This window comes from Sceloporus undulatus, chromosome 2 (assembly GCF_019175285.1).
Source record: "Sceloporus undulatus isolate JIND9_A2432 ecotype Alabama chromosome 2, SceUnd_v1.1, whole genome shotgun sequence".
NCBI lineage: Eukaryota > Metazoa > Chordata > Lepidosauria > Squamata > Phrynosomatidae > Sceloporus > Sceloporus undulatus.
In genome coordinates this window covers 198,136,358-198,162,229 of record NC_056523.1, presented here as the reverse complement: position 1 = coordinate 198,162,229, position 25,872 = coordinate 198,136,358, and the positions used below count along the sequence as shown (strand labels likewise).

The 25,872-nt window shown below is 40.1% G+C and overlaps 1 protein-coding gene and 1 long non-coding RNA gene across 2 annotated transcripts; one reads left to right on the top strand and one right to left on the bottom strand.

Moving 5' to 3' along the window:
- Positions 1-2,546: 2,546 nt before the first annotated feature.
- NDUFB4 (NADH:ubiquinone oxidoreductase subunit B4) lies at positions 2,547-6,988 on the bottom strand. The gene is made up of 3 exons (XM_042448909.1): positions 6,739-6,988; positions 4,478-4,624; positions 2,547-2,700 (listed from the first exon to the last, which is right to left on the bottom strand). The coding sequence occupies exons 1-3, from the start codon at positions 6,925-6,927 to the stop codon at positions 2,638-2,640; spliced, it is 399 nt and encodes a 132-aa protein (XP_042304843.1). The 5' UTR covers positions 6,928-6,988; the 3' UTR covers positions 2,547-2,637.
- Positions 6,989-12,187: 5,199 nt separating this feature from the next.
- LOC121920931 lies at positions 12,188-17,427 on the top strand. The gene is made up of 6 exons (XR_006101803.1): positions 12,188-12,241; positions 12,367-12,508; positions 13,079-13,305; positions 13,449-13,652; positions 13,965-14,004; positions 14,293-17,427. It is a non-coding gene; the product is annotated as an uncharacterized LOC121920931 (long non-coding RNA).
- The last annotated feature ends 8,445 nt before the right edge of the window (positions 17,428-25,872 follow it).

Genomic DNA, 25,872 nt, shown 5'->3' with positions numbered 1-25,872 from the left:
TTCATACAGAATCTCGGAATGGGGACAGAAAATACAACACCATATGCTGCCACCATTTTGAGGGACTGCAAAGGAAATATGGTATTGGGCTTGCTCTGGGTGTGGCTCACAGGAGTTCAGGGAGAAATTGGCCCCCGGCCCCCAGTAGTTGCTCATCCCTACCCCATATGTGGATTGCTGGTGGTCTCCCATCCAAGTATTAACCAGGCCCTATCCTGCAGATTTTATGAATTCAGATGAGGCTGAATGTGTTCCGGGTGTTACATTTCCAACTGGTGCTCTTTAACCTGGGCAAGTTGAATAGTCATATTAATGCTGCTTAATTATTGGTTTAAAGATATGTATCCTCCTTGATAATTGCAGCTTTAGAAACACAAAAATATACTTTTTAATTGAATATTTAAAATAAACATTAGATCAAATTACCATAAAACTGACTTCATCAAATATTAAAAGTAAAAGTCTAAATCTAATTGTTATTCTCAGCTGCACTAGTCTCACTGAATCAGTTGCTGAATGCTAACTCACTTATGCAAATACCATCGACTCAGTAGGTCTACTCTAGCTAGTACTATCAACATGATTTTAGGTCAAGAAAGATAAGAAATGACCTTGTGCTGGAAATTCAACCAGGTAGGTACCCAAAGAGTTTCACTGGAAAGAGCATTCAGCAATTGAGGCACAGCCAATAATCCCCCCCCCCCACCCAATAATTAGAAACAACATATTAAAACATTTGGAATTTATCTTATGACAAAAATATTATGGGTTAGGTGCTGGGTTAACTTCTTTAGGGGCAGTATTCCTTAGAGTACCACTTTCCAGTAGTAAAATCAGGCAGAAGCTCAGTACTGCTACTGCCCCATCTGAGGTGGATGAACAGACATTAGATGCCCTAATTCATGAATGATCAACTAACTCAATTATTTTATGTAGAATCATAGAATAGAATCATAGAATCATAAGGAGCCAGAACGGAGCCCCATGGTACTTCATAGCACACAATGTCAAGAAGCTGAATAGTCTCCCTAAACCAGTTTCCAGTAGTACATCCGTATCCAATCCACCTACCCAGAAAAATACCAGTATCCAATCCACCTACCCAGAAAAATGCCAACTCTCCTTGTACAGATAATTATTCTCATTCAAGGGAGAAGAACTGAGTTCTTGTCCAGGAAGAGAATATTAAGCCATAGAACAGCTGTTTCTTCCAGGGCCATGGAGGGTGTTATCAAGAGTAGTCTCACAGGCTTCTCCTTCAACATGTTTCATCAAGTGGCTGAAGTAAATGAAGGTGGTAGTGTCTGTCTATAGACAATGGTCAGAATCTAAGATACAAATGCTAAAGTCTTGTTGAAATCAGGAATCATTAAGTAACAAACAGCAAGCACATAAATTAGAAACAGATATTTTGAAATCTTCACATATTCTTCCATAGATAAGGGGTGGGAACTATGGAAGGTTTGGAGTGGGGATCATTAGCTTCCTAGGAGATATTTGGCCTCAGCTGCTCCTGCAATATAAATAAATAATCAAATTGCCCTCAAATGGTTCTAGGCAGTATATGGACATTTTCACCATGTTTGAGGTTTCATAAAAGGCCTCTCCTGCCCTATCACAGAATGTGATGGTAGGCACCCCACAGTCCCTAACAGACATTTTGAAAAATATTGGAAATATTTTGCAAAAATTGTTTTTGACACTTGGAGGGGGGGGGGCTTCAAACATGGTGGATATGCTTTCTACATCCCCTAGAATGTATTTAGGGTATTCTGGAGCAAAACAGTTTTGGGCAAAAAAACAAAAAGTATCTTTGCCCCCCTGGAGGTCACAAAACCCCCGAGGGCTGCATTAGACAGAGAATCTGACACATTAGTAAGGTGAAAATGAAAGGTTTTGTAATTCTGTGCCTTCTTTTGAACAAAGGCAACTTAAAAAGAGGCGAGAACTAAATTATCCTTTCACCTGTTCTCAAAATCCTTCCATAAATTTAGTGACATCAAAATGCTGAGATTTCAAGTACATTCTTCAGTGTAGTCTGCACTGTTAAGTTCTTGGCAAGTGAAAATGAAGGTAGTCCTTATATAGGAGAAGCAATGAAATCATCTAACAAGGCAGCAAAAAACAAGACAGCAATACTAGGACTCTTACATTTATTTCTATATGCTTATTTACAAGACAACATGAAACCCTAAAGACATTTTGCATCAAAGTTAGCTCTGAGAGTGGGGTATAAATACTTTAAATAAATAAATTAAAATGAATAAAAAGTCCCCAAATTTTACCATGTTAATTTCTGAGGACCTGAAACAATTGTTTTTGTTACTATCCCTTGTTTGCATGAAGAGACTGAGCTCTCATTTGTTTCTCTTTATCCTTTGTCTTTTCCTTCCCATCTCCCCTCCTGTCAATAATTTGTGAGAGTATTCTAATGTCTCAGAACCCAGATGGCAGTAAAACATTTTTAACTTAAATGTTATATGTCTCACCATCAAAGCCAACAGCATTATAGGTGCTACTCTTGAAAGACAAGGACTATTAACCAGTTTCAAATCAATAAGATTTATTTTGAAAGAAGAACAGTTCTTAGAGAGAGTAAGCAGAGCAGCAGCATTTTCGCCACACAGTTGTTGGGGCTTAATAGGCAATACGAAATGGTCGCTCATACTTGCCTTCCTGTATGAGCTTCTCTTTATAATCCTGCAGAGGAACAAAAGCATTAAAAATTAATCTGAAAAAATAATGAATGCTGCAATTACAATAGTTCATGTCAGTTATAACCAAGATAAGACTGCAATTGTTATTTTGGAAGAAGCTCACAGAACAGGTTTAAAATAATTTATACCATCCTGCAATTTAAAAAAAAAACCAAAACCAAATACAAGGGCAATTTACAATAACCTGTTGTTAACTGTGGTCAAGTCAACTTCTACTTATGGCAATCCCATGAATGAGAGACCTCCTAGTCACCCTATCATCGATTGCCCTATCCGGGTCTTTAAGACTGAAGACTGTGGCTTCCTTGATTGAGTTCATTCATCTGGAATGTGGTCTTCCTCTTTTCCTCCTGCCTTCTGACTTACCAAGCATTATTGTCTTTTCTAGTGAGTTGTGCCTTCTCATGATATGGCCAAAGTATGACAGTCCAGTTTAGTCATCTTGGCTTCTGGGGAGAATTCAGCTTTCACAATCATACATAGAAATGGGAAATACAATGGCATGGATAATCCTCTTTCAATGTCTTCATCACCTGCTTTAAAGTTATTTATTAACAATTTACAGTAAGTTATGCAAATAACACGATACCATTAACTGAAAATAGGAAAAACTTGGAACCATTATTCGAGAAGGTCAAGGAAGAAAGTGCAAAGGCAGGTTGTGCTGCAGCAGAGTGAGGGGAAAAAATAACCACTGATGACGTATATGGCTTTAAAGTAGACAATGAAGACATGAAAATAGTTCAAGATCTTCCACACCTTGGTTCAGTCATTAATCAGAATGGAGACTGCAGTCAAGAAATCTGGAGACTAGAACTTGGAAGGGCAACTACAAAGGACGTAGATAAGATCCTGAAGTGTAAAGATGATGATGCTGATTTCTTACCCACCTCTCCCCATGGATTGAGGCAGGGATCAACAACAAATCAACGGTTAACAATATCAATAAAATACATTAATTAAAACATGTAACAGTTAAAACACTCTACACTTAAAATATAATATCTTAATTCACAATTTAAGATTATCTGTATAAACCCATTGGAAGAGACTTTAATACTGTCTTTAATACTGTTTTAAATTTGGAGAGCATATTCAGCTGTCAAATGTCTTCCAGCAGCTCATTCCAGTCTGGGGACGGCAGAAGAAAATGTCCCCTGACTGACAGTTGCCAACTGGCTGACTGGAGTAAATGTCTCCCAGAGGACCTGAACATACTTAGTAGATTATATGGGAGAAGGCAATCCAGCAGGTAAACTAGACCTAAGATATGTAGGGCTTTAAAGGTAATAACCAAACATTTGTACCTTGCCTGGATCTTCTTGTTCTTCTTCTTCTTCTACTACTACTACTACTTCTTCTTCTTCTTCTTCTTCTGGCCCTGAGTCTGTAAGACCTGAGCAGGATTGCAGATGACAGGGAGACTAAGGTCCAAAACACAGTGCAGAAATAAGCCAGTTTGAGAACAGTTTAACTGACCTGGCTCAGTGCTAGGGAATCCTAGGGATTATAGTTTCTTGTGGTGCCAGAACTCTCTGAAAGAGAAGGCTAAATGTCTCACAAAACTACACTTCCCAGAATTCTCTAGCACTGAGCCAGGGCAGTTAAAGTGATCTCAAACTTGGTTATTGCTGCAGTGCTTTTTGGACCCAAGGCTTTCATTCTGGCGGTCGCCATAAGTAGAAGTCAACTGGATGGCAGTTAACAACAACAACAAATAATTACTTAAAATTGTATAGTTATACAGTACTTAGTCTTACCCTTTCCTTTTTGATGACATACCACCAGAAAAAAATGGGTCCTAAACCAAAAAGAGCACCCATCAGGGAAGTTTTGGGTGTGGGACGGAAATTGGGATAGATATTGTGTGTTCGGGCATAAGTCCAGCGAGTCATGGCAGGGTCATCCTAAAGCAAAGAAAGAGAAGAGCAAGCATTTCCCAACTGTACATTATAGCAAACACAACCTAAGCGGTAACAAATGCAACCAGAATAAACGACTTAATCTCACACTGATACTTGCATATATTTTATGCTTTAAAGACATGTGAAAAAGGTGGTGGTGATGGTGAGCAATGCAACCAGATCTTGTACAATCTCTTCCCCTCAATTACACCATTTCAGCCTAAAAAGAAAAGACAAAGGTGGAAAGGGGGGGGGGATGTAGCCAGGCCTGGTTTTTACTTTAGCATGAGCTTTCGTGGGTACAACTCCACTTATTTGGATGCAGTGCTGCATCTGAAGAAGCAGGTTTATATCCCTGTAACCTCAGTCTGCAAAATGTTGCTACTCCCCTGCCCTTTCCTCCTTTTTTGGCTTCCAGAGATTAACAGGGCTCCTTCTTTGAAAACTACTATTTCTCAGCCTGTGGCTAGAGAGGGCCCTCGGAAGCAGGGTGACCAGATGTCCTGCTCACAAAGGAGAACCAGGCATTGCAAAATGTAGGGCATTCAAGACAAATGGACGACACGATCACTTAGAAGCTAAGAACATTCACAGAAATGTAAATTCATGTATCTTAGTGATGCTCCAAATGGAGGACATTGTCCTCCTAGACAGAAGGTTGAAATGGAGGATGTTGTCCTGGGAAAGGAGGACATACTTGGTCCCAACTCTCTTATTCCAGGACACAAACTCCACTCACTCTAGCTGCTAATCTCTCTCTTTGTCTCTCTCAGGAACACTAATCCTCCTTCCTCTCCCCAACGTCTCTCTTCAGGTTTGTCTCAGTTTCAGGAGACTGAAGGCCTCCCTAACTTGTCCCAATTGCTTTCTGCAGCCCTCCCTTCCTATACCATGAGAGCCCCATAGGCACATCTAGACCAATTTATAGTCCTCTGGCTCCCCTGCAATGGCCCTGATTGCCTCCTGTGGAGTCCTGGGATTTGTAGTTTGGCCAGAAGCACCAGAGAAGGACTCTCTGACCAAGGAGCCTGAAATGTAAGGCATTCAAGAAAGAATGGGGGATATTACCAAATCAAAGTTCAAAGCACTCCTATAAAAGCAAACGCAGGCTTCATAGTCCTGCTCAAAACAGGACGTTTTGAAATTCCTCTTGGACACAAGGCTGAAATGTAGGACTCATCCTGGAAAAGGAGGATGTCTGGTTTTATTCCAGGACACAAAACCCACTCATCTCACTCACTTGTCTCTCTTTTTCAGGAACCCAAACCCCGCATCCCCCATCTCTCCTCAGTTTTGGGAGACTGAAGGGCCCCCTAACTGGTTCCCTGTAGCACCACTAGGCTGACTGACAGCCCTCTGGCTCCCCTGCAAGGGCTCTGGCTGTCTCTCGGGGAGTCCTGGGATTTGTAGTTTGGCCTGAAGGCCCAGAGGAGGACTAAGGACCCTGAAAGTCCAGGGGTCCCAATGACCACCAGGGAGGAGGACGAGGCACTGCAAATTGGAGGACCTTCAAGAGAAACGTAAGACATGACCAAATAAAAAGCTCAAAACACTAATGCAAATATACATTCACTTCATATGGTTTATTTATTTACTTGCGGTGTCACTCCCACCCGCCACTGGCAGGCTGACCAGATGTCCTCCTCACTGCAAAGGAGGACTAGGCACCACAAAAAATGCAGGACCTTCAAGAAAAATGGGGACAATTCCCAAATAAAAGCTAAAAAGCACTTACATAAAACTGAACTCCTGCTTCTTTGTCCTGCTCAAAATGGAGGACATTTGGGAATTCCTCCTGGCTGAAATGCAGGACGTGCCTGGCCCAAGTACTGCCTCCTATTGGGCATAATATTTTAAACCAGACATCCCCAAACAAGTATTTTGGACTCCAACTCCCAGAAGCCCTTGCCAGCTTGGTCAATGGACAGCCATCCTGGGAGCTGAAGTCCAAAATACCTGGAGGAGTAAATGCCTGGGGATCACGTAACGTAACAGCCCTCCAGGTGTCTTGGACTTCAGCTCCCAGAATCCCTGCCCGTTGGCCAAGATGGCAATGGCTTCTGGGAGTTGGAGTCCAAAACCCCTACATCCGGGGACTTAAAAGGCCCACCACTCACGATCAGCTGGGTCCGGCGGGGGTCGTTGAGCTGGAGGAGGTAGTGGCGCTTCAGGCGGGCGCGGAGGGCCAGGCGCTCGGCCTCGGCGCGGCGCTGTTCCGGCGAGACGTCGTACTGGGCCGGGTCCAGCTGCGGCGGCAACGAGGCCAACGGCGCCGGGCGATATTCGTGCCCCGAGGACGACGCCATCTTGAAGGGCAAAGAGACGCCGTCTGAAGCACTCGCCCCGCCCCTTCCGGTCACCGAGGGAAAAGCCGGCCGCGCGGCACCAGAAAAAGTTCTTCGACCCTCAACACAGAGATAGGAAAAAGTAGAGGAGGAGAGAGAAAAAGGATGGGGAGTTTCCGGGTTCATATCTGTATAGTGAAAGTTAAGATTAAGAATCCAAAACGCACTGCAGGAATCATCGAGTTTTAGACCGCTTTAACTGCTCTGACTCAATGCTAGGGAATTCTGGGAACTTTAGTTTTGTGAGACATTTAGCCTTGTCTGTCAGAGAGCTCTGGTGCCACAACAAACTATAATTCTCAGGATCCCCTAATGATAAAAATAATAAACAAATAAATAAATAAGTTTATTTTACCCCGCCTCCCCACTGGGTCGATGTGGCTTACAGTTATAAAAATAGATCCCAATATTCCCTCCCTCCCTCCCTCCCACCATACCATAAAACTATAGAAACATGGGATCATAGAGTTGGAAGAGACCCCAAGAAGGGCCCTGATCCAGTCCAACCCCCTTCTGCCAGGCAGGGACTCACAATCAAAGCATCCCCATTGATAGATGGCCATCCAGCCTCTGTTTAAAGACCTCCAAAGAAGGAGACTCTACTACCCTCTGAGGGAGTTTGTTAGACTGTTGAACAGCCCTTACTGTCAGGAAGTTCCTCCTAATGTTCAGGTGGAATCTCTTTTCATGCAGTTTGCATCCATTGCTCCATTGGGTCCTATTCTCTGGAGCAGCAGAAAACAAGCTTGCTCCCTCCTCAATATGACATCCCTTCAAGTATTTAAACAGGGCTATCATATCATCTCTTAACCTTCTCTTCTCCAGGCTAAACATCCCCAGCTCCCTGAGTCGTTCCTCATAGGGCATGGTTTCCTGACCCTTCACCATTTTAGTCTCCCTCCTTTGGACACGCTCCAGTTTTTCAATGTCCTTTTTGAATGTGGTGCCCAGAACTGAATAGAGTGACACTATTACTTCTCTTGATCTAGACACTATACTTCTGTTGATGCAGCCTAAGATTGAACTGGCCGTTTTATTAATTAGAACAATCAGACAACAAATAATCAAAAAAATGAAGAAGAGATGGGTCGTTTTTGGGGTGTTCTACACAACAATCCATATTCAAGAGATCAAGTGGGTTAATCATGAAAGACCTGTCAGAAGAGATCTGTCTTGACAGCCTTCTTAAAACTGTCAAGATTATTAATATTTCAGATCTCTTTTGATAGGCCATTCCAAAGTTTGGGAGTACTGAGCCAGGCAGTTGAAGCAGTCTCAAACTGGATTATTATTTCTTCACTGTGGCCCGGCTGCAATGCATACTATTGCCTTCACAGTCTGTGGCTGCATCCACACTGCAGAAATAACCCAGTTTGACACCACTGGAAGTTAAGTCAGGAGAGGTGTTAGGTAGGTCTTCCAATGTTACTGAGACTATAAAGAGTCTATCTAGGTTGCCTGACCGAACCCAAAGAGAAGTGATTAATGGAGTCCCTCAGGGCTCCCTCCTGAGCCTCATTGTTGTTCAACATCTGTATAAATGACTATGGCGGGATACAGACTGCCCAAAAAAGGCGGTCTCCCGCCACCCTGGTTTGCTCCGTGGGGAAGCCACAGTCTCCAGACCACGGAGCTTCCCTGCAGAGCAAAAAGAACCCTTAAAAAGCGGGTTCTTAATGCAGCGCGTTTGTGACACCGCAATGCGCCAATGGCGCACACGCCGGGCCATGCAGACGCTAAGTGTCCATCATGTCAAAATGGCAGCACCCGTGTGTACAGGGCACCGCCATTTTGACGCCCCGTCATGTGCTAGGGGTGAGGCCAATATGGACGGTGCGCCCTCGGCCAACCCCTAGCATGTGACGGGGCGCCCTATAGGGAGGTATTTATAGCGCCCATGGGCCTGAACAGACAGGCCAAAATAAAGCTGCTTCAGGTCACTTTGGAGGTATGCTATTTAAATGACACATGCATCTTAAGAGGCCAGGAGCTGTGCCAAAGCTGGACTAGTGATGAGTTGAGATGGGAGAGGATTTGAGTATGCTCCCCATGTATTCCTCTGAGTACAGTATATGTATGTGTGTGTATATAGATAGATAGATAGATAGATAGATAGTTGTATATACATCTGGTTTTTTTTGTTAGAGACCAACAAGATTATTACATGGGGCTTCTAAATCATGATTACAGCCAGAAAAAAAAGTGGCTTTGACTATACTTATCACACAATGATGCCTCTGACCCATAGTGCTGTGTTCCTGAAACACAGTGAGTGCATCCCTTTTCATTGATAGGGAAATCTGTCAATGATCTCCCAGTCACATTAGTCCCTGGGTACAAAATGAGATGCATTCAGTGCTAGGGCATTTGTGATACTGACAGTCATGTGGATTCAGGGTCCCTTCCACTCCCTCTGTCCCCCCTCTGCTTCACTATAAGCACCAGCTTATGTAGAATGGGGAAAGTTATAGAGAAAGTTGAAAGGAATTCAGGTTATAGGAACGAATAGTCAACCTATGCATTTTTTCCAGTAGTGTTTATGAAGTCACACTCTCTCAGCCTCAGGAAGGCAATGGTAAACTTCTTCTAAATAAATTTTGCCAAGAAAACCACACAATATGGTTGTCAGAAGTTGGAAATGACTTGAAGGCAGACAACAAGAACAGTATATGTTCCTTTGTGATGTATGTGGACACTAGTGACTGATATACTTCTTGCGAAAATAACTGAGTGCTTGCACGAATATCAATGTTCTAAAATACAGAACAGTGGCATCAATGGCTCTTTAGGCTGAACCTACCTAAAGTTTATACTTTTCTCCAGAGACTTCTCCAGCAACTTTCCTTGGAATGTATTTTGATCCTCCTATGTCTTTAATAAGCTGGAGGCAAAGAATTGTGAAGAAAGAAGTAATATGAGTACTGACTGAGCAAGTCTTGTGCTGACTAAAGGCCCGTACAGACAGTCCAAAATAAAGCTGCTTCGGGTCACTTTAGAGGTATGCTGTTTAAATGACACACGCATCTTAAATGACACACGTCTATTATCCCCTCTGTTGTAAGCCGCCCGGATTCCCAGTGATTGGCAGGCATATAAATAAATCCTATTATGCACCAAAGCTGCGCTCCAATCCAGTCCTGTCTGTTCTTTATTTTTACTTCGATTCTAAGTGGTTATTCTGGATCCAGATCTAAAAGATTTGAGATGGAAAAGTATAAGTTCTGCAGGTTCAGGGAGCACCTAATGTAGTGATTCTCAACCTTTATTCCTCCAAATGTTTTGGATCTCAGTTCTGAGAATCCCTGGCCATTGGTTGGGACTTTTGAGAGTTGCAGTCAAAAACATCTGGTTGAGCATCACCAATCTAGTGTTTTATGGTCCTCCATTTTTCTTAAATGTCCTACATTTTGGGCTGAGTTTTGATCTGCAGTTTTGATCTCAGCTAAACCCGCACCAGGTTCCTTCCCACTTCATTTGCTCAGATCTCAAACATTTAATGAGGTTTTAGGTCAATAAAGATGGCCCTTGTTTAACTACAAATGCTGTGTCTGGCCTCATTATTCCATGGTTGGTCAACAAAGAGCTTTCTTGGTGGCTGCTCCTAAGCCATGGAGCTCCCTCCTAAGAGCTGCTCCCTTGGCCCCTCTCTGCTCTCTTTCTGCTGACAGAGCAACACTTTTAAAAAAATTTAAACAGACCTTCAGCTTTTAACACATCAAGACAGAGGCATATTCAATGGGGGTGCTATATTTTTAAAAGTGTGTCAAATTTTTAAAAATTATTTAATATTTTAATTCTATTCATTGTTTAACAGTTTTTAAACCTTTGTACTCTACAGGCTGAGTCTCCCTTATCCTAAATGCTTTGGACCAGGGATGACTTGAATTTTGGATTTTGTTTGGATTCTGGAACACCTGTATTTGCATATATGTAAATAATGAGCTATCTTGGAGATGTGACCAAAGTCTACACATAAAATCGACTTATGTTTCATATACACCCTACACAAGTAGCCCAGAGGTACTCTGATACAGTATTACAAATAAATTTGCGTATGAACAAGTTTGTTTACTGAGTCATTAGAAAGCAAAAGTGTATTTATCTTAGCCATACATGAAAAGGTTTGGGGTTTTGGAATATTTAGGATTTCTAGATATGGTAGACTCAACCTGTATATTGTTTTAGCTGTTTTGTTTTAACATATTGGAAGCCATTTGGGTCCCATATTAGGAAAAGGCAGGATATTAATTAAATAAATAAATAACTTATGCTTAGTCTCCCTAGCCCTTACACTTTGCCATTTGTACATCGTGATTGTGATGAAATTTGTGATGTTTCTGCTGTGACACACTCATAAAGGTTTCAGTGATGCACCAAGCTTAGTAGAAAGCAAGGGGAAGGAGGAAGGGAGCTTTCAGGGGAGACACTTGACATTTCTTGGGAGCCACTTTTCTGTTAAAAGAGGAGGAGATTCAGCACAAAATAAGAGAAGCTACTGTGTACATTTGTGTTAGATACCAAAAAGGGGGACGGGATGGGGGGAGGGACATACAACCAAAACCAACCATCCATGTCCCCATCAAAACTTCATCTAGCCAAGTGAACCTTCTATATATTTCTTTTCTTTGTCTGAAATCAAGGATATTGGGGAGGTAAGAATAGCCAAAGCTAGGAATGCGATGTTATTTAATGTGCCTCCGCTACTCAGAAGATGGAGGCAAAATGGTGTAACCAATGTGGAATAACCAAAGAAGCCCTGCTCCTTCTAAAACACGCAGAACAAAAGGCAAGGCTGGCAGCTCAGTTCTAGAACGAACAGCTGTAGATTCCGAAGGAGACGGGCGCAAAGGAAGCCAACAGGTGAGGGGGGTATCTCCAGTTGTCAGCCTCTATTTTTTAGGTTGCCTGGGTCTCCAAATAACCTTTGTCTAGAAAAAGGATGAGATTTCCCATGGTCTTAAGGGATATGATATATAAAGCACAATAAAGAACAAATATATTCTAGAAGAGAAAGAGTATTTCCGGTGAGTATTGAGTTTCTGGTAAGTCCCTACAGAGCAGGTCCTGGAAAAAGAGCAGGTTCTTGGTGCTTGTTAACCCCTTTCTTAACAGCTTCTTCAACCTGATTATGAGGAAATATTTTCCATGGTTAACATTTTAGTTCACCATTTTCTAAATTACCTCTCTGCAGATTTAAAAGGACATTTTCAAATTTAAAAAGAACTGCAAACACCTTTGTTTTATAAGATGCAGCAGTAACACCTTCCAAATCAAGGTATGTTTTCAAAGATCATTGATATGTGTAGGTGAGAAGGAAGCAAATAAATAAATACAAGATATAAAGACCTCAGCTACACTTGTATGCTCTCTCCATTTCACATGTTATTTATCTAATATCAGGTGAACTGAAACAAAAGAAAAGTCAGTGGACCATATATTAACATTGACGGAAGGACGAAAGCTAAATGATATGAAGAATAAATTGGAAGAGGAAAGAAGTTCTGCTTCTTTAAACTACACAATACTATATCAAGGAGGTCAGGTGAGATTTAAGAGACATAGTTCTAGAACAAAAAGTGATATACTCCAGAGAGATTTAAACATAACAGCCTAGCAGATGTGACAGACATTGTGGTATTTGTAGTTCCGGATACTCTGTTTTGTCTGGCTCTCTAAATAACATTTAACTAGGAGAAAGAACATTCAAGTTTTTGTCAATGTTAAGTAAAGCACAAATATGTGCCAAAAGAGGTATAAAACCTTCCCTCAAAAAGAGAAATGTGAACAAGATTTACAAGGAACATCTCCAATATTTTGGTAAGTCTAACAAGAGGTAAGTCCCTTTATTGGGAAAAGAACCTCTCATATTTTTCTTCACTTGACAGCCATTTGGTGCCTGGCACTGGGAAATATTTATTAAGGTTAAAGGGTTACACAGTCTTTTTTATAAATGACCTCTTTGTAGATCAGAAAGGAAATTTTCAGGTTAAGAAGAAGTGGGATCCTTCTGTTCTATGAAGAGAGAGAGAGAAAGATACATCTTTCAGGTAAATTTTCATCTGCAATAAACTTAGAAGAACATGGAATTTGACCAGACCATTTTTATTTGCAGGGATTAGCTTAGTTTAAAAAGGAGAAAGAAATCTACTGCAAAGGATAAACACAATTAAGAGAGCAATCAGCTCCTAATAAATAATCTGGAGTAATATAAGATACACAACGTATTGCTTCAAAAAAGGAGTGTAAAGCATCCTAAATGAATATTCCCATCATGGAGCTGAGTCTGTAGGAAGGAAGGAAAAAGGAAAAAGATTTGAAATACGCTGCTAAAGGAAACAGGTATTTGGTCACTTATAATCAAGTGTCTGAGAACATGGATGATATTTTAGCTGTGAGATGTTAGTTGCTGTGATATTTTGCAGACTGAAAGGGAATTCTCCAAGTTAAGTGCATTCATTCTCTAAAGATGCAATCTTTTTCAGTGGTGACTCTTCAGCCGTCTTGTCTAGGGGAAAAAGGATATCTTGAATACAACTCAGGAAAACCATCCAACTTTTCTAGAAAACAAATTTCAAAGGTCTCCTAAGAAATATTGACATCATTACATTATGGAGGCCATCGTCGGGCAAAGGAATTGAACACCAAATATCAATGAAGCTTATCATCTACATGAAAGCTTTTTCAAGGTAAAAACATGATTTGTTGCTTTCCTTCAGGAAGTCGTATGTACAAAACATCATAGAGGATCATCATAAACATATAAGAAGCTTCTTAAATATGTCACTAATGTTAAAAAACCAAACAGATACCTGGTAACTTTTCCTGGTTGTTCGTTGTTGAATTAAATGCAGAGAATCAGTCTTGCTGTTTTTCATTTTACATTCTGTATTTTCATTCTGTATTTTCATTTCAATTCTGTATTTTACAAAGTGAAAAGGAACTCTCCAAATTAAAAGGAGTTGATTTCACACTTTCTATTTGTCTGTCTGTATTTGCAGCTGAAAGGAAAAGGTTATCTTCTGAAATATGAACTTTCTGGTAAGTCCCTAAAAGAGGGGATTGTTGTTGATTTTTTCCCCATTTCTTTAATAGCTTCTTCAAACTAAATATGGGAAAATATTTTTCATGGCTAGCCTTTTATTTCACCATATTGTAAATGATCGCTCTGAAGATTTGAAAGAAATTATCACATTTAAAAAGAACTGCAAACACCTCTGTTTTATAAGATGGATCAGTAACACCTTTCAGGTTAATTGAAGGTATGTTTTCAAATATCATCGATATAGAAGAATGAGCTGATGATAGCATGACAATATTTCTTTTCAGGAAATGCCATGGCTTGAAAAACCATAAAGAGAATGTCAGCTTCAACTTTATTAAGCAAGAAACCCAGAACAAAAAGTCTAGTGCAATGTAAGAAGTATAAAACATATTTATTTTTCACAAAAGCGTTTAAAATATCATAGCTTAATATGAGGTGGAAGTGAGTCCTTGGAAGTAGTTTCTGTACCAAGAAATAAAGTGGAATTCTGAACTGTCCAAGTATCCAAAGTGGTTAAATGTTTTAAAGACAATCTTTGTGGCTTTGCAAATTTAACAGAAACCTGATTTAATAAAACGAGATTAAGCAATGCATATGTATCAAAAAGCTCAGTCCAAGGCAAGGAATCTAACAGAAGACTCTGTTTCAAAAGAGGAGAATAAGAAACATTATAGATGAACTTCAGAAACCTGGAAGAAAGTCTTTATGATGCATGGATTGCTAAGGAAAACAGGTACATGGTCACTTTTTCTGGCTGCCTCCTGAAATGGTTTCCTCTTTCACTCTGAGGTAATTTCTTCAGTTTTAAAAAAAGTCATAGTCAATTCCTTCTCTAAAAATGTTATCACCAGACATGGATGCTCTTCATTTAATAAACAGGAACGGGTTGACAATTGTGTATATAAGATACAAAATAAATGCTGCTTTTGTATGTTTCTCCAGCCATGCCTATAGCAAATATTCACAGCTCCACATGGAGAGGAACAGAGTAAGTAACTATTGACCTCCAAAAACAAACTGTATGGAGTTGAAGCTAAATTTGGTGAGAAAAAGATAAGTGTGAGAACTTTTATTGTTAATAATAATAATAATAATATTTAAAGACCTCAGCTACACAGAGATGAGCTTTATACTTTTCATGTTATTTATCTAATATTGGGATCACCTATGAATATAGGGTTCAGTGGATCATATATTAGCATAGGTCAAAGAACAGAAGCGAAATGATTTAAAGAATATCAGTTGGTGAAAAAAGTTGTGTTTCATTTAAAATGCACAGTATTATAGCAAAGTTGTCAGGTGAGATTTAAAAGATAGTTCTAGAACAAAAGGTTGCATGCTCTGGAGAGACTTAAACACAACAATCCCGCAGATGTGATGCACATTGTAGTATTTCTAGTTCTACGTGTTCTGTTTTGCCTGGCTCTCTAAATAACGTTTGAGCAGGAAAAGGATGAAAGTTCAAGTTTCTGCCAATGTTAAGAAAGGCACAGATATGCACTAAAATACGTGACACAAGGTACTGAAGTCATCTTCCTTCAAGAATGGTAAAGTGAAAAGCATTTCCAAAAAACATCTCCATCATTTTGGTAAGTCCCTAAAAGGTAGGTCCATTTATTAGGATAAGAAGAACAGATTCCTGGTTTTCCTTCGCTTGACAGCCACTAAGACCTAGGAACCGGGAAACATTTATTACAGTTAAAGGGTGACACCATCTTTTTATAAATGAGCTCTTTGTAGATTTGAAAGAAAAATGTCAGGTTAAGAAGAAATGGGATCCTTCTGTTCTCTGAAGAAAGAGCGATACATCTTTAAGGTAAATTTTCAGTTGCAATAAAGAGCAGAATACACATATTGACAAGACCATTTTTACTTGCAGGGTTTAGTTTAGTTTAAAAGGGATAAAGCAATCTACTGTGAAGCATAAACATGATTCAGAAAGTAATCAGCTTTTAATAAAACGTATGGAGTAAATATAAGATGCCAACATATTTCTTCAGAAATGGAGCGTTTAGCATCATAAATGGATTTTCCCATCATAAAGGTGAGTCCGTAGGAAGAGAGGAAAAAGGAAAAAGATGTCTGGTTAATTTCCCCTGGTGATTGGCATGTTCAAAATCCTATGTACCAAAAATAGTGGTTAACCACTTTTAAAAGCATATATGTGACTTCTCTGCACATTTAATAGGAAACTATCCAATACAACGTATAGAACTCATCTTCCTTCAAGAAAGGAAAAGTGAGAAGCATTTCCAATGAACATCTCCAAAATTTTGGTAAGTCCCTAAAAGGTAGGTCCTTTTATTTGGAAGAGAACAGGTTCCTGGTTTGCCTTCACTTCACAGCATCTTGCAACTAAGCACCGGGAAATATCTTATGGTTAAAGGGTTACACAATCATTTTATAAATGACCTCTTTGTAGATCTGAAAGGAAATTTTCAGGTTAAGAAGTGGAATCCTTCTGTTTTCTGAAGAGAGAGAGAGAAAGATCTTTAAGGTAAATTTTCATCTGCAATAAACAGAAGAATATAGAATTTGACAAGACCAGTTTTACTTGCAGGGGTTAGTTTACTTTATAAAGGATAAAGAAAGTTTGACAGTAGACCACCCCCATACGCAAACGTCATTATTATAATGTATTATAATGTATTATAATTATTGTAATGTGTGAAATGTTTTGTTCTATGTGGAAAAGTTAAAAATAACAATTAAAAAAAAAAGGATAAAGAAAGGATGAATACGGTTCAAAAAGCAGTCAGCTCCAAAAGCAAGTTTCGAGTAATATAAGATGCACAACATATTTCTTTAAAATGGAGTGTAAAGCATCATAAATGAATATTCTCATCATGGAAGAAAAGACAGGAAAAGATTCCTAGCCAATTTTTCTTGATGGGTGGCTGACTCAAAATCCCATGTACCCCAAATACTGGTTAACCTTTTTAAAGAGCGTATTTGTGCTTTCTCTGTTGATTTAATAGAAAACTGAACTTTCTGGAGTCAATGTTCAAAGCAGTTCACCAAAGCATCAGTTCAGTCCAGAGCTGCACAAAGACGGCATTACATCCCCACTTCCATGATGTTTTTCTCCGGAGGAGCCAGCAAGGAACGTGGCACAAGAACTGGCAGGGGAAGAGGGAGCATGGGTGGTGCGCTTGCGCATGGCTCTTGCTCATGGCATGCCCAGGCTAGTGCTGACTGCCACTTTTGGGGTCGGGAAGGAATTTTCCTCCAGGGCGGATTGGCCTGAGCTCCTGGAGGTTTTTCGCCTTCCCCTGGGCACTGAGCAGGAGTCACTTGCTAGGTGAATTGGCACATTCAGATCAGTTTTCAAAAATCATCTTAGAAATAATGAAAATATTAAAACTAATAAAGATAAACCAGCATAAATACTAATAAGAGATAATAAAAGAAAAATAAATTTATTGATTTAAAAACTATTTCTTGTCTCCTTTGCCTTTTTCACTGATATATATTAAGTGCACTTCTATTAGCTGCTCTTGCATGGATCCTGTGAGAACATGGCTTGCTCTGCCAGATAGCTAGGGATATGGGCTTACATTTTAGAAATTTCGATGGTGTCAGCATTGTGGTTTAAGTTTTAAGTTCTGGGTCTAATTGATGGTGAAATAAACCTCTCGATCACAATAGATATTGGGTCTTGTAATACCTTTGAGGCAAAGTGAAAAAAAGATGTTGGCAGCATGAGCTTTCGTAGACTTCAATCTACTTCCACAGATGTTCTGAGACTAATAGACTAACATGGCTATATCTTTGAATAGATTTTAGGTGATTCTACAGACTAACATGGTTATATCTTTGCATAGGTTTTAGGTGTTAGGAATGCAATAGACACTTGCTTAGAAACAGATTGCAACTGACCATTTATATCTGAAGAAGTTAGGATTGAATTATAAGGCTACTCACTCAAGAGTTGATTCCACTAAAATAAATAGGGTTTTGGTGTATGTGGGTCCACACTGAGAATTAAAGTTCACTACAGAAGTCAACGAAAGCGCTTTGAAAGAAGTATGCCAAAGTCCCAGTCTGTGTGTGCAGAAAAGGACACCACATTATACAATTATAATGAGGACAAGGGGATCCGGGGTACACTGAACATCATTTTTCAGGTGGAACACAACTTTGTCTGTCCATCAGATTTCAGAGAAGATATTGACGCCTTAATCAGTGATAAGATGGATGGGATTTAACAAACTGAAGCTTAAATAAAAAAGATTAACCAAACAAACTCAATATACAAGGTAGTGCGTGTAACTTCTCCAGTACAGCATTTGAATCTGTTCAGAATGGGACAAGGTGGGCACACTCTTTGAAGGTAAAGATCACAAGCTAGACTTTGCTTCACTTCTTAATGTCCATATAGCAGACCATGGTCAAGGTGCCTTGCCCAGCTGAGGTATTTGTGCCAATGCCAATGATCTCTGCTTTGGGACAAGTTCAGGCCTAGTGCATGATGGAGGGTGAAACAAAAGGGTGGTTGTCAGTTGGTCCAGGAGTAGTAGTAACAAGTCAGCAAGAAAGATACCAGAAGCCATAAAGGAGTAAAGAAAGCTGTCAAATTATAGCTAGTCCAAGATCAAGGAGACACAAATGCTAGAGGACAGTCAGTAGTCCACATAAGACAGCTGTGAACAACAAAGACATTGGGGGCTGCGGGAAGAATTATCGGCATCTCCTTCAACAACACCAGCTGCCTAAATAATTGGCATCTCTTACATTACAGCTTTTGGGATTATTATTATTATTATTATTAACCTTTATTTATGAAGCGCTGTAAATTTACACAGCGCTGTACATGCAATCTTTTTAGTTAGACGGTTCCCTGCCCTCAGGCTTACAATCTAAAAAAGACATGACACAGAAGGAGAAGGGAGTGGTGGAGGGAAAGGGTAAGAGGTCCAGCAGTTCCTCTCAACCTCCGAGGTCTGGACCCAGTGTTTATTGTTCATTGCTCAGCAAAGGATAGTGGTGTGTCTTCAGCATCCTCAGCCTCTGAAACCTTCTGATGGGGAATGGGGACCCCTAATTCCTCAGCCCCAGCTCTTGGGACCCTCACTATCAGGAGTAGCGGATTCCTGGCAAGCTGCCTCTTCCCCTTCCTCTTCACTTGAATTGTTCAGGGGGTGAGTTATGACACTCTTGAACTTCAGGAAAGATGACCAAGTACCTCTCTAGACTTAGGATGCTGAAGAATGGAGCCATGACATTTGAACTGGCTTCAGAATAGTAGGTTGGTATAATATAGACACAGTAAAAGTAGCTGTACCTACTGTCAGGTAGGTTGTTTCATGTGGCAGATGCCTGGAGGGAGGCTAAAAGTGTCAAAAAGAAAGATGCATAGAGAGTGAGTATAGCCATTTTGCTAGTCTGTTTACTCCAAGTGTGGCAGATACTCCAAGTGTGGCCAGCCTAGTTGACTTTTGTATCTGGAATGAGAGGGGGCCCTTTTCTGTCTTTCTCCTCAAGCAGAAAAAGCTCTCATGCTAGCTCTCTAAACCAATATTTACATCCCTACCCATTCTGTACAGGGAAAAGTGGAAAGCAACAGGGAGCAGAGCAAAATCCCCACCACCTTCTTCTGATGCACTCCCTTTCTTTAAACCCTTCTTCTTGGACGTTATCACATGGGAGGAATGTCCCTCAATTTTGAAAGAAAAGAAAGTAGGGCCAATTTCAAAAATGAATGCTATTACGCAGATGGTTATCAAACGCACTGAAGAAGACAGCGCTCATCCCAAAGCCAAAGTAGTGCAAATGCAAAAGACATTATCATATGAGTATGTACCCTTTGTAGTCCACCTGGGCATGAAGAGGTACAGTCGGCCCTCTGTATCTATGAATCCCACCACCCACAGCTTGAAAACATTCAGGAAAGTATAAATTACAAATAGCAAACCTCAATTTTGCCATTTTATATAAGGGACACCATTTCACTATGCCATGTCATTTAATGAAACTTGAGCACCCACAGACTTTGGTACCCAAGGGGGGTCCTGGAACCAAACCCCAGCAGATACCACACTAGAGCATCCCCATGGTAGCCTTTTTTCATAAAATGTTGGGAACTGTAGTTTCATGATGAGTGTAGTAATCAAATACAGTGCGGCCGCATCATACGCAGGCACACTATACACAGGTTTGAGCATACGCTCAAACCTGTGTAGAGCCGCACGAGGTGCAAGGGGCAGTGCATCACATACGAATGAATGAGGCATGCGCCCGTAGCGCGCATGCACCGCCAGACTGCCGTGTGCACGAGCCCATGAGGCTTGAGCATACGCGGTATTTGGCTTATGCGGGGGCGGGGGGTCCAGAACGGATCCCCCACATAAGCCAAGGGCGCACTGTAGTCCACTCAGTTACCAAAGGAACACTGCCAAAACCGGACTAGTGTAAACCTAATCTATATTTATTCTGTGGAAAGATGCTATTATGTTTTGGTAAACTGCCTTTCCAAACGATGCATTGTCCTCCCTCCCACCCATCTCACCCCGCTGCCATGTGGATGTGGGGATTATGAGGAAACCTAGTTTGCCCCCTACACCATTTCAGTGTGAAGATTATAATTCCAATTATAAATGATTCCTTTGTGAAAGAGAGGAATATAAATTATTACTATTATTATTAAACCTAGTTTCCTCACACACCCCTTATTCACCCCACTTGGATCTGATTGAGATTGTGATGCAACCTGTGATGTTTCTACTGTGATGCGCTCATGATTCTTTTAGTGGTGGGTCAAACTCAGGAGTCAGAGAGAGGAATTTCATGGAAACAGCTAAGTTCCTCTGATGGAAGGAAAAACTGTACAACATGGGAAAGAAGAAAAGATCAATAGGGTACGTTATATAATAATAATATGTAATCTAAAAACATATAGCAAAAACAGCTTGTTTCCTGCCTTCAAAACTTCAGCTTTCCAGGAGAGCTTTCTATATTTCTCATTTATTTACTTCATTTTAGAGAAAAGGAAATAAAAGACTGGTCTAAGTTCGAATGGCCCTGCCACTCACACCAGTCAAAGAACTTGGGATAAATTATGTGAAGGATATATGGAATACCAGTAAATAATTAGTACTCCATCCTCTCTACACACAAAATATATGGTAAGGTTGGCAGTTTAAAGGTAAGAACCAACTTTCCATTCAGACAGTCTGAAAAGAGATAGGAACACAGCAATTCAGCAGATGACATGAGGTATTTCAGTATTTCCAGTTCCCAAGGTCTATCCCCAACTTTGCCTAGATTTCAAGCCTCTGACCAGCTTCAAAACCCAGCAAACATGTAATAAAATTCTGATATAAGGTAAAGAACAAGACATGCTTCAAGAGGAGCAAAGTGAAAAGCCTCTCAGCTGAACTTCATCAACATGATGGTAAACCTGTAAGGGGTACATTTCTTAAAGGGGAAAAATCATATTCTGAAAAATATTTAAGCTGGTTAAATATAGTCAAAGGTTTATTTCTTAATTTTGTATATAATCTTTTTGCACACTTGAAAGGGAATTTTCCCATTTTAAAAGAACTGTCAATCTATCCATTTTCTTAGGGGTAAATTGATCCATTTTGTACATTCTGACAGTGGAAGAAAGCAATCCAGCAGTTGAAGTATTTCAATATTTCATGGTGACCAAAATCTATTCCTTACTTTGCCTGGTTTACTAACTATCACAGTTGTACATTCTCAGGGAGACTGGAAGAAAGGAACCAGAAATTGAGGTAAGCTCTTCATTACTTCCAATCGCTAAAGTCTATCATATTATTTCTTTGTCTGACTCTCTCAACCATATTTTGTCAGAACTGACTCAGTGGTTAACCATTATTTCTCTATTCAGCAAGCTAACACTTTGGTGCAGGAAAGAAGAACTAGAGAAAAACTGAAGCAATGAATTGACTCTTACATTAGGAATAGCCTGGAAAAGTAAAGGTTAGATTGTAAAAAAAATATTAACATCCATACAGTAAGTCATTTATTGGAAAGAAAGCAGAAAATGGATCATTGTTTTTTCCCCTGCTAGATGTTCTTTTTAAACTATGATGCTTAACATTTGTTTGATCATATCTGAACTTCTTTCCAGCTTTGAAATTTTTTTTACAAGTTAAGTTCTTTAAAGCAAGAGTTGAAAATGTGTTGGATTTGAACAAGATTTTAAAGAGTAAACAATGAATAATAAGGAAAAAAATCTCATGTGACATAAAGAATAACAGTTGTAATGATTCGAGAAGAGAGAAGTGTGGAAATGTCACAGGTAAACATCAGCAATGTCAAGGTAAGTCCTCAGATGGTTTCCAACATTTTCCTGATACTTCTTTAGTGACCTCTTTGCAGATTTGAAAGAGATTAACCTTGTGAAGAGATCTGCAGTTGACCCATTCTTTGAAGATGGGTGACAAGAATCATTACATTAATCATTTGGCAAGATCAAGAAAGCAAATCATAACAAAAAGTTTCACGAGGTAAGAAATATTACTTCTTATATTGCTGCTTCTTCAAAGAGAATAAATTAAAAAGCATCACAATTTTGTGTAGATTGCCAAAACCAAAGATTTCCTTACTTTTCCTGGAGGTTTTTCTCCTTGCTCTTTTCAATAACGTTATTTAGATTTTTCCCCTTTTCAGAAGGTTAGAAGGGCATACTGAAAATTAAAGGAACTTTGCACATAACCTTCTCTTTAGGAACTGGCTAGAAAACCTTGAAAATTCATATTTAATAATGGGCCAAGAAAGCCACCAACTTCAGTGCAAAAAGCAACACAAGTATCATAGTAGATACTTAAAAGGTAAGTCCTTGGTTGACTTCTGATTTCTTTTGCAAATTTGAAAGGAATTTGGGAAATTAAAATGAAATGTACTCCATTCATTCTGCAGTAAGTATTGGTTTACTCTGCTTCTAGTCTGAGTGGAAAAGAGAAGTTGAACAGAATCCAGAAAAACCAGTCCAGCTTTATATTGAAGCAAACTGGGGAAAGCATATTTAGGAACTTAACTGTACATTTATTTTGATTACAGAGGACATTCAGAGCGAGACAAACTGGAGACAGATGAGTGGTAAGGAATTAATTCCTCTAGGCAATCAATCTCTTAGTCCACTTATTAAATGTGTATGTTATAGCATAATGTGTTAAGCAAGGAGGAAAGTAACCTTGGAAACACCCTAAACCCAATGGCATATCTTTTTTCAAAAGAAAGGAGCATGCATGTTACTTTTAATGTTAATCTGGAACTCTTTAGCAATCTGAGAAATGGGGTAAAAATGTCAGATAGTGACGAATGCAGAAGATAAAATTTCAGAAGGTTCTCAAAGAAAGAAAAGCAGAATCAGCCATGACTGGTGAAGAAACATCCCAAAAAGATCCAGAATAAGAGCGAACCTTACTAACGGCTGGTTATGAAGAAATTATCCGGACCTTCAAGGAGTCAATGCTCATGCTTGTTCAGGAAATCAGTTCAGTCCCTAGCTGAGAAAGAAGAAATAGCATCAGCAAACACAATTTTATGAATAAGGAATGTTCTTCATCCATTTAGGTTGTTTCTTTCTGTGGAAGAGAGCAAGAGAGCCTGCAGGGCTGGCCTTTGCGCTACAAAACAACAATGGGAGAAATGGAAGGAGGGAAGAGGGAAGAGCAATGGGGCGCATGCGCATGGCTCTTGCTCATGGCATGCCCAGGCTAGCACTGACTGCCACTTTTGGGGTCGGGAAGGAATTTTCCTCCAGGACGGATTGGCCTGAGATCCTGGAGGTTTTTCGCCTTCCCCTGGGCACTGAGCAGGAGTCACTTGCCAAGTTAGTTGGCACATTTAAATCCATTTTAAAAAATCATGCTAAACATAATAAAAATACTAAATCCAACATAAACAGAAATAAGAGCTAATAAAAGAAAAATAAATTTATTGATAAAAAAACCCTACTTCTTGTCTCCTTTGCCTTTTTCACTGATCTGTTAAGCACACTGCTGTTACCTGCTGTTGCATGGATTCTGGGACTACATGGCTTTCTGTGCCAGCTAGCTAGGTATATGGGCTTCTATGGTAGAAATCTTGACTTTTGTCAGCCTTGTAGTTTAAGTGGTGTGATCACTAGGGGAATGTGGGGGATCTGGACTGCATCAGGGGACACCGTAAGTGGGGCTGACACCACTGCAGCAATGGGCTGCGACAGTTGCCTGTGTCCCTTTAAAAGTATGAAGAGATGGGGTGAGTGGAGACAGGCTTTCTGGGGAGGAGAAAGGAGAGACCCCAGGGTAATTTTTATTTTAATTTCTTCTTTTAAAAGTTTTTTTTTAAAAAACATCTCTTCTTACCAAATTTTGACTTCAACCACATGGAGCAGTTGCCCCTCTGTTTTCGCAGACTTCAGATCTGCAATCCTCACTTACTCCCAAGGAGCAAACGCAGGGGGTTAAAATTGGGGGTGCAGCTAAGGTGTGCCAACTGCTCGTGGGCATGCCCCTGCATTGAAGCCTATAGGGCTTGAATATCTGCGAGTTTCCATTTTCACGTCGGGGGGTGGGTGGGTCTGGGATGGATCCCCCCTTGAAAATGAAGGGCTGTCTATAAACATTTAGGCTGTGTGTATGATATTGCCATTTTAAGGTTGTTAGTTGCTCACACCAGAACAATTGCCGTCCCATTCAGTGATATATGGGAATTATGATTTATAGCAATGGGAATAGTAATAGCATTTACATTTCTATACCACTTCAAAGTGAACTCAGCACTCTCTAAGCGGTTTACAATCTGTAAGCCAATTGCCCCCAACAAGCTGGCTATTTATTTTACTGACCTACAAAAGGAAGGAAGGCTTGTTAAGGAAAATGCAACATGGGATATACAGTGATGGAAATAAAACATGTATGTGAGAGTCACTATGACTAAGCAAAAGCAATTAAGAAGCCACACAGGTGTAAAAGATAATGTAATTAGCAAGTCCTAAATGCCAAGGACAGAAATGCAGAGTGAATAATTGAAATCACCTGAGAATTGTTAAGTGGACAAGGTGAAATGATGAAATCATTAATTATGGGCTGAACTATGAAAACCAATCAAAATGGATGTACACGCCCACTGGGTGGAAACTGACAAGAGTGGGTGGTGTTTTACTATGACTATAATAATTGCTTTGATTCCCAATGTATTTTGTGGGTAGTTGTGGAGCTGTATATAGTAGAATAAACTAGATCTTTTATATAAGACTACTGAGTTGTCTGGTGTCTTGGGTGAAGATACAAGAGCCAGCAGGAACCTGGAGAAGTGTGAAGACTTCTGTGGAGCATGAGTGAGAAGGCTTGGAGAGTTTGTCAGGGTCTTCAGCCTATTCTCTGAAACTCTGCTGCTTTAGAGCAAAGCTTTAACCACTGGCCAAAACTGGTCAGTGCCGGTGCATAACAAGGTGGTGAGTTAGAGCCAGAGGTGAAGAGCTACAACTCCCATCATCCCTGACAAGGCTGTCATCTTTGGAGCCCTGGGATCGAATCCACAACATCGTGGCTGCAGTACCGGCATTTAACCACTGCATCGCCAGGGCCTTCTGCCTTCTCCAAAGACCATGATTTATGAGTAACATTAGTGCAAAAAAACATTCCTAAGCATTCCCAATGGTGTGGTATGAGAGGAGGTCAACACCATGAATTACCGCACTGGATGATGCCAACCTGAGTGACACCGCTTTGTTTAAGTTTTACATTCTGGATTGAAATGTTGGTGAAATAAACTTCTCCATCACATTAGATTTTCAGTGTTAGGGATGCAATACACACTTGCTTAGAAGCAGATTGCAACTGACCAATTAAGTCAAGGTACATTCAGAAAAAACCCCAACACCAATCTTCTGTCTTTCTACAGCCATA